This window comes from Aegilops tauschii, chromosome 5 (genome assembly GCF_002575655.3).
Source record: "Aegilops tauschii subsp. strangulata cultivar AL8/78 chromosome 5, Aet v6.0, whole genome shotgun sequence".
Taxonomy (NCBI): domain Eukaryota; kingdom Viridiplantae; phylum Streptophyta; class Magnoliopsida; order Poales; family Poaceae; genus Aegilops; species Aegilops tauschii.
The window spans coordinates 136,752,925-136,761,320 of record NC_053039.3 but is presented as its reverse complement, the minus strand read 5'-3'; the positions used below and the strand labels follow the sequence as shown (position 1 = coordinate 136,761,320).

General features: G+C 45.1%; 1 protein-coding gene across 1 annotated transcript; it reads left to right on the top strand.

The window, feature by feature from the left end:
- Positions 1–4,346: 4,346 nt before the first annotated feature.
- On the top strand, positions 4,347–7,470 carry LOC109746178 (uncharacterized). Its single transcript, XM_020305307.4, has 7 exons — positions 4,347–4,690; positions 5,181–5,428; positions 5,534–5,695; positions 5,772–5,928; positions 6,008–6,150; positions 6,281–6,316; positions 6,416–7,470. Exons 1-7 carry the CDS (start codon positions 4,615–4,617, stop codon positions 7,130–7,132), a joined length of 1,539 nt encoding a protein of 512 aa, XP_020160896.1. The 5' UTR covers positions 4,347–4,614; the 3' UTR covers positions 7,133–7,470.
- The last annotated feature ends 926 nt before the right edge of the window (positions 7,471–8,396 follow it).

The window sequence follows — 8,396 nt, the reverse complement described above, 5'->3', positions numbered from 1 at the left end:
AATTTTTGAAATACTACGTTCCCCAACACATCCACCTCTATAATCACTCTAAAATTCTCAAAACCCTAGGGGAGTCGACAGAATACTTTTCCAGCCGCCGCAAGTTCTAGAACCACGAGATCCAATCTAGAGGCCTTTTTCGACACTCTTCCGGAGGGGGCAACGACCACGGAGGGGTTCTTCATCATCCTTGTTGCCCCTCCGATGATGCGTGAGTAGTTTACCACAGACCTACGGGTCCATAGGTAATAGCTAGATGGATTCTTCTCTCTTTTTTGATCTTCAATACAATGTTCTCCTCGATGTTCCTATAGATCTACTTGATGTAATGACTTCTTGCGGCGTGTTTGTTGGGATCCGGTGAATTGTGAGTTTATGATCAGATCTATCCATGAATATTATTTGAGTCTTTTCTAAACTCTTTTATGTATGATCTTTATAGCCTCGTATTTATTCTCCGAAACTTTGGTTTGGTTTGGCCAACTAGATTGATTTTTCTTGCCATGAGAAGAGGTGCTTTGTGATGGGTTCGATCTTGCGGTGCTCAATCTCAGTGACAGAAAGTTACATGACATGCATGTATCGTTGCTATTAAAGATAAAAGGATGGGGTCTATTCCTACATGAATAGATCTTGTCTACATCATGTCATCGTTCTTATTGCATCACTTCATTTTCCCATGAACTTAATACACTAGATGCATGCTGGATAGCGGGCGATGTGTGGAGTAATAGTAGTAGATGTAGGCAGGAGTCGGTCTACTAATCGTAGACGTGATGTCTATATACATGATCATTGCCTTGGATATCTTCATGATTATTTTCTTTTCTGTCAATTGTCCAACAGTAATTTGTCTACCCACCGTATGCTATTTTCTCGAGAGAAGCCTCTAGTGAAATCTACGCCCCCCGGGTCTATTTCCTATCATATTAAAACCAAAAATACCTTGTTGCACTTTTTCTTTAGTTATTTTATTTTGTGTTTTAGTTAGGTCTATTTATCAAATCTCATACAATTTAATCTATCTCAATACCGAGGAGGGACTGTCAACCCCTCTTACGCGTTGGGTTGCAAGTTTTTGTTTTTTGTGTGCAGATGTTGTTTACATAGTGTTGCTTGGTTCTCCTACTGGACTGATAACCTTGGTTTCATAACTGAGGAAATACTTACCGTTGTTGTGCTGCATCATCCTCTCCTCTTCGGGGAATTACCAACGCAGATACAAGCAATCAGTGGTGCCATGAAGAAACCGTTGGCTAGTGAGGAGGGTGCCATCCTCACGTGCACTGGGATGGCATGTCCCAAGAACAGTAACTGCTGGGGAGGCGGAGCCGATGACAAAGATGATGAAGAAGAAGTAAGAAGGAGGTATGACAGGCGTTTGAGCGACGACTAGCTATTTTCTCTGTCTAGAACTCCTCGCCACACAAAAATGGAAGGGGTTGATGAAAATCCTGCTTCATGTTTGTGCGGCCCTTTTATAGGACAATGTAGGAAGCGGATGAGGTGCCATTGAGAAGGGGTCGCGCATCCCGCCGTCTCAGGCTTGGCGTGCCATGGGTTGCCACCATCAATCACATATGGACTGATGATGCTCCTTGGCTTTCGCGAATGTTGGTGCCTCTGCTCCCACAGAAGCACGATGACGTCCCCGCTCCTCCAAAGGGTCAACCCATTAGGATTGGTCCCTCCCACCAACACATGGCTTCCCCTCCCCTGAGTCGACGAACCTAATGGTAGGGCCGAGGTGTGTTGTCGTTGCAATGTGAACCAAGGTGTCCCAAGCACGCCACATGGGCCAGCCAAATCCATGCCATAATGTCATACCAAATAAAAGCGAAGCTAGGGGTACAATACCCAGAAGGAGTCCAACCGTCATAGGAATGCCACATAGTGGCACGCAGATCTTTGTCAAGATCTAAATGCCATCTAAGATCCGACCAGGGGAGAAAAAACATCATCAATTACGTTGATAAGGAATGCTCGCCAACCGAGTATGGCACAACAGGAATGCTCACTACATGGCACTAACGACCGCGAGCATAGCCCCGTCATTGATAGAGCATTTAATGAAGCTGCAATCTACGAATGTAGGCCGCCGCGGGCCTATGTATAGTAGGTGGTAAAAATACCATCTTGCATGCGGCACATGCACTCGCGTGATAAGACATGCTTCCTAACAAGTTGGTGATCGTGACAATACAAGACATCTCTTTGACCAATAGGCAACCTCCAGCGACGAAACACTGGCAAGAGAGACCTACTGAAGTGTAATGATGGTCAAGGGTACTTGAGTCCCTGACACAAATACTTGTAACATGTGATAAGCTTCCTAGTAGCGACTGACTTAGTCAAGGTAGCCACCTAGGCTCTAGCACACCTATTTCGTGTGTGTTCACACTAGTATAGACGGCTAGTGTGGTGCCCCGAACACTATATAAGGGGGGATAACTGTTCTCGCGTTCAAATAAAAATAACACTCGAACGAGTAGGAAAATGAATGCCCGGGCTAATAGGATTAGCCACATACTAAGCCCTGAACATTTCCAAAGCTCTCGCGCATACCCCAAGCTTGCCTGAGCATATGTAAACACCACCATATCATATGTACCAACCAACCAAGAATAGGAGTAGGGTATTAGTGTATTACACCACAGTGTGGCCTGAATCTGCATAAATCATTTTATCTCGTGGTCTTTTGTAGCTAGAGGAGGATTGAGTGTTTTAGCCCTTGGCCAATAAAAAACACAAGGCATCCTTGATCCCTGATGTCTTGAGCTAATGCTCTGACACCCATCGCTCTTGAAAGTTGAAACAGATAGCAATAAAGGAGCGACACGAATCGAGGAGACGATGGACCCAACATGAAGATTCATGCCACATCACCATCCATACTTCACGCTATCTCCCAACGGGGACACCACATGGTGGTGAAATACGATCAACCAAACAGGCACAAGGGAGTAGTTGCTTCATCGAGCCAGACCAACACAGAATAAGCCGCCAAACGACTTCAAGGAAGGCAAATTACTTGGGTAACGTGCACATAGCTTCATTAGGAATACTGACGGGGGGCTTGTCGAGGGAAGTTGATTCGTTGTATTCCAATGCCATGCATACTAAATTTTGGGTTGTATTTGCCATATATATGCCGTACTAGGTGGCCATGCCTGGGCGGTTGGTTCCTTTGACGTGCCCACCCTTGGTTTTTCTTAAGATGAATTGTGTGACTACCAAAGATGGGGGAGTCCAGGACTTGTCCGCCAAGAAGGCTAGATGGAGGATGGCATCCACCGACCAAGATCAATAGATAAGGTCATTCCCTCAAGCAAATAGGGGACTTTCAACCCCTCCAGAAACCCTAGATTAGCCGATTAGGTCATTCGTGATCATGTCGTCTACACCCCCATCTTCAACGACTTAATCCTCAACTTGCCAAACACGCCATTGTTCACACCATTGCAAAAATACGTCTGTAATATAATCACATATAAGCAGAAGTAATGGTATTATTCGCTACACGTGAGCTCAAACTTGGGTAAAACTTGTGCCACATGTCCATCTGATAACATGAGGTGACGCCTCATTGTCATACATCCACAGTATTGCAGTTAGGTACATTGTCATGACCTCAAATGTAAGCCCAACCTACTCAGCGACAAAAAATATGTACCGAAATGAGAAGACGTTACTAACTAAAAGTGCCTTGTTTTTCGTTGGATATACATCTTTACTTTAGTTGATACTTGCCCATGTTGCTTCACTACATGTTGATAAAATGAGTATAATATAATTTGTACTGCTGTTTCAAAGCCGGTATCATGGTAATGCCTAATTTTTAGTACTTTCCACGTGTGATCATTGTGGGTTCTAAAACTCTTTGAAGTAGCTGTTTTTCAGACGTTTGTTTTTCTCCCGATTTAGTCCATTTTGTCCAATGAGGACATAAACCATCCCCAAGCTCGAGTCGGGGGCACTGCGTCCGGCCACACATTGCCGCCAGAGGGGAGGATTAGGGTTCACCAATTCGGGTGTGTGGGGGGGGGGGGGAGGGGGCCTTTTCTTTTTGGCCGCCACTCGGATTAGATACTCGTCGAGCTCGAGACTGGACGCCGCGGGCAACTACAACACCGTTAGCGAGGGCTCGCCAGGGCCTCGCCGGAGGGGAAGAAGAAACTTGACTTGTTCGGATGCGAGTTAGGCGCGAAAGAAAAGAGGGCGGTTTAGGAGGAGGAAGAACAACAACGGGCGCTGGATTGAAATCGGACGGTTAGCATAGAGAGCAGATTTGACTGAACGAAAATATAAACAACTCAGTAAGAGAACGACCGAGGAGCAGCCCGGCGGCGAGGCAGCGAAGCGCCCGAACCGATTCGAGTGACACTCCTCTTTTTTACCTCCCTCCCTCCCTCCCAAAGTCCAAACCCTAGCCGGCTAGACCTCGCGATCCAATCCACATCTAACCCACCCGTAGAGATTTCGGCGGCCGATGTCTCCGCTGTCGCCGCCGCGGTCTCCACGCCCCCTCTTGTACTAGCAGTCAGCCAGCGACCTCCCTCACAGCCTAAAAATCCACGCCGTAGCGACGACTCGAGGGTCGGACGGCAGGCGGCCATGAGCAGCGCGTTCAGCGAGGAGATACTCGCCGACAAGCTCGCCAAGCTCAACAACACGCAGCAGTGCATCGAAAGTATCCTTGATTTGATTTTGTCGCCCAAATCGCTCGAGAGATCTGTTTGGTGATTCTGAAGTTTAGTGTCGAGTTGCAAATTTTCTGCGCTGAATATTCAACATTCTGTAGAAAGAACGCCCCTTTTTCTTGATTTGTCCTCCTTAGTTCTTGCGCCCATGCTATGTCTGTGTATATCCACTAACTTATTCGAAAGGATATATCCTTGAATGGGAATAAGCACGAAGGGGGCGAGAAGGCCTTTTGTGGCTTCTAAAAATTGCAAATTCTTGTGTCCGTTTTCTGCCCTTTTTTTGTTCTTACTTCACGGGAGCTCTCTGGATGTTACTGCTTATGGTAAAGCACTAGAGCCTACTTAAAAACGGTACTCTTTGACCTAATAGCGTGATATGTATTCAGGAATCAGGAGCATAAATCGGTAGTTTTGTCTGTCTTAACATTTCTTACCATGATCTTGTTGTTGCCTTGACTTTTCCCCTGTGGCCATCAGCGCTGTCGCATTGGTGCATTTACCATCGGAAGGATGCAGAGCTAATTGTCCAAACATGGGCCAAGCAGTTCCATAATTCTGGAAATGAACAGAAGGTCCCTTTCCTTTATCTGGCTAATGACATCCTACAGAACAGTAAGCGCAATGGCACCGAGTTTGTAGAAGAATTCTGGAAGGTCCTCCCAACAACGCTTAAAGATGTAGCTGAAAAGGGTGACGACCGTGGGAAGAAGACGGTCTCTAGGCTGGTGAGTATCATATATCTGTACTTATAGTTGGTTAACTCTGGTTGCTATATGTTGTTAGAAGATAATCATAATGTGTTACTTTAAAACTGCGCCATTGTGTTCTAGGTTGATATATGGCAAGAAAGGAGAGTTTTTGGTTCACGTGCCGGGGGCATCAAGGATGTGATGCTTGGAACTGCCCCCCTTCCTGTATTAGATATGACCAAAAAGCGCTCTCACAGTTCATCCATCAAGATTGTTAAAAGAGATTCACGTTCTGTAAAACTGGTAAGATTTTCTCCCTGTTTGCTACATCGGTGGATTTTGGGTAGAAATTATTCAAGTTTTGTTGCTGTCTTTTCAGAGACTAGGCGTTGGAGGAACTGCGGAGAGAATTGTATCTGCGTTGCATACTGTTCTCAGTGAACAGGCAGATGAAGATGCTGACCTTGAAAACTGCAAGACATCTATGCGTCATGTTGGAAAGATGGAGAAGGATGTTGACAGTGCCTGTAGCAAAGGTACTGTTTGTTAACAGGAGTTCTCCATCTTGGCTGTCTTAGCATGTTTTGTGATGTTATTCTCTCTTTCTTTCTGTAGCTGAGGATCCTCGTCGTGAGACTCTTTGCACAAAATTGAAGGATGAGGAGGCTACCATGAAAAAATGCATCGAAAAGCTCAAAGCAGTTGAAGAAAATAGAGCAGCTGTTGTGTCTGAATTGAAAGAGGCATTGCAGGAACAGGTCAGAATTACTGTTTTATCAGTAAAATAGTAATGTATTTTAAGCTTTTTTATGTACATGGGTTGATACTTTGTCCATGGCTTTCAACTTTATCTTCGATCTGTGTAATTTTATTTTTAAAATTATTCAGGAATCGGAGCTGGAGAAGGTCCGCACTCAGTTGCAGGTAATGTTTCCCAAACATCCCAAAACCTTTGAAGGTTGATACTTGGTAGCTTATCTGTAACATCTATGAATAATACCATTTTGATGTTTCTGTTGACAGTTGGCTGAAGCAATGGTAGAAGAAACAGCCAACATGCAACGGAGGCTCAACAATGAGCCAATCATTCCATCTTCCAAGCTAGCATCATCAGTAGAGCCAGGAAATTCACTCTCTAATGGGCAAGTAAAGGGCCAGCAGAAGACAGCTGCTGCTATCCTCGCGGACAAGATTGCATCATCATCAAACTCTCAGCAGATACTCCAATCTGCACTTTCCAAGTTTGCTGCAGAAAATTCATCTGAGATACGCTCAGATAAAAGGATGAAAGTCGAACAATCCTCACAGGTCCCAAGCGTTGCGAATGCTGCTGCCTTCGTACCAATGCCGCCAATGGTCACCACAGCAGCACAGCAGCCCCAGACAATCTTGGTACAGCAAACTCCTGTGCAAGGCCAAGCTTCTGCGCCACAGCCCCAATACAATATCTACCAGGCCCCTCAACAGCACTTTGTCCAGCAGCCCGGAGGTCTAATTATGGGCATGCCATACAGCATGAACACCATGAATCCACCCCCACCTCCACCACCGCCGCAGATGATGAACCTAGCAAGGGCGCAGACACAGCCTCAACCACCTACACAGCAGATGCTTCAGCAGCAAATGCAGATAAATGTTGCGCCCCCGATGCAGTTCACGCTTCAGCAGCCTGGTGCACCACCTTTCAGGCCTTTGCAGCCACCTCCAGGGATGCAATTTTTCCATCACCAATCTCAGTGACATTTTTGGTAGACTGTCCAGCTCCGTTAAACTGTGATAGTGTCCAGTTTAGTATACTGGTAGAGAGAAACTGACTGCTGTAGAAGATATACCATATGGTTGTTCATTCGTGAAGTTGTTGTACATGTAACTTGAGGGAGCAAAGTGCTGTGATATATGAGCCGGTTTCCTGGCTCAATTTTTTGAAGGTCGTAGGTTGATATTGGGGGTCGGAGCTAATAATTATGTGTAGTGCATCGATGAAAGAGATGGCACTGAGGGTTCCTTGTTGATACAGAGTTAATTGATTGGTGGACTTTTTTGTTTCAAAGAAAATGCAGCAAGTTTCCATTTGTGTACTGATAAGAGAATTATTTTCTACTAATGAAACTTTGAAGCTGTTGGAAATACTTCCACTCCCAAAATTTAGGTCATTTTCATACTTCCTGTTCTTCAATGTAGTTTGAACATATTTTTTAGCTGTAAATGAGTAAAGCTATACCAGACATCACTAAACTTGCAAGGGAGTGCAGTGAGATCCATGAACCTAAGAACTCCATATTTACATCCATTAATTTGTATAATTAGGTCAAGAAAGGTTGAACCTACTCTTACTAATTGGGATGGCATGCCACTTCGCTCAATCTAAATCAAATTTGACCATCAATATGATTACCAAGCTGCGTCTTAGATAAGATCAAAATACAAAACGATCATCAGCGAATAAGGTTGCGCTATAAAAATACTTTTGTCCATCCGATAAGTTTTGTCTGTCAGTGCAGTTTTCAATTTTCTTCCTCCTCCCACGCGGGCCACGGGCAGATTTTAATTTTCCTTGTATGTCCTCTTCTGGTCGAGCTATGCAGATTTCGCTTATGCACATAATTCCACCAATTCAAATAGTACCATCTTACTTCTTTACACATTATTCCACCAATTTAAGTAGGAAAACACTTCCTCCCAGACGTCTGACAAGAGCTAACCGTCAGACCAACCATTAGAAGTCGATGCATTTTTCTTCTCACGGCCGAGATTCATTCCAAAATCTATCGTTTTGTTCCAAAACTGCTCAATATTCTAGCCACGTCTCCACCCATAACGCATCCGCATTAATGGTACCTTCCCCAAACCCATCCTCCCCTCGTTCCCATCCCCACTGTCTCCTCCCGAAACCTTCACCCCGAGCTCGCATCTCACCTCGCCGCCCCGCATCCATCCCGACTTAGCTTTAACCACTGCAGCCATCATCCCAAAACTTCACACTCATCACCGCTGCCGCCGACAA

Bases quoted from the DNA above. Each gene is read 5' to 3' on its own strand.
- LOC109746178 (XM_020305307.4), top strand. From the start codon at position 4,615: ATGAGCAGCGCGTTCAGCGAGGAGATACTCGCCGACAAGCTCGCCAAG. The intron at 5,429-5,533 runs GTGAGTATCATA...ATTGTGTTCTAG, and splicing joins AGAAGACGGTCTCTAGGCTG to GTTGATATATGGCAAGAAAG. The intron at 6,151-6,280 runs GTCAGAATTACT...AAAATTATTCAG, and splicing joins AAGAGGCATTGCAGGAACAG to GAATCGGAGCTGGAGAAGGT.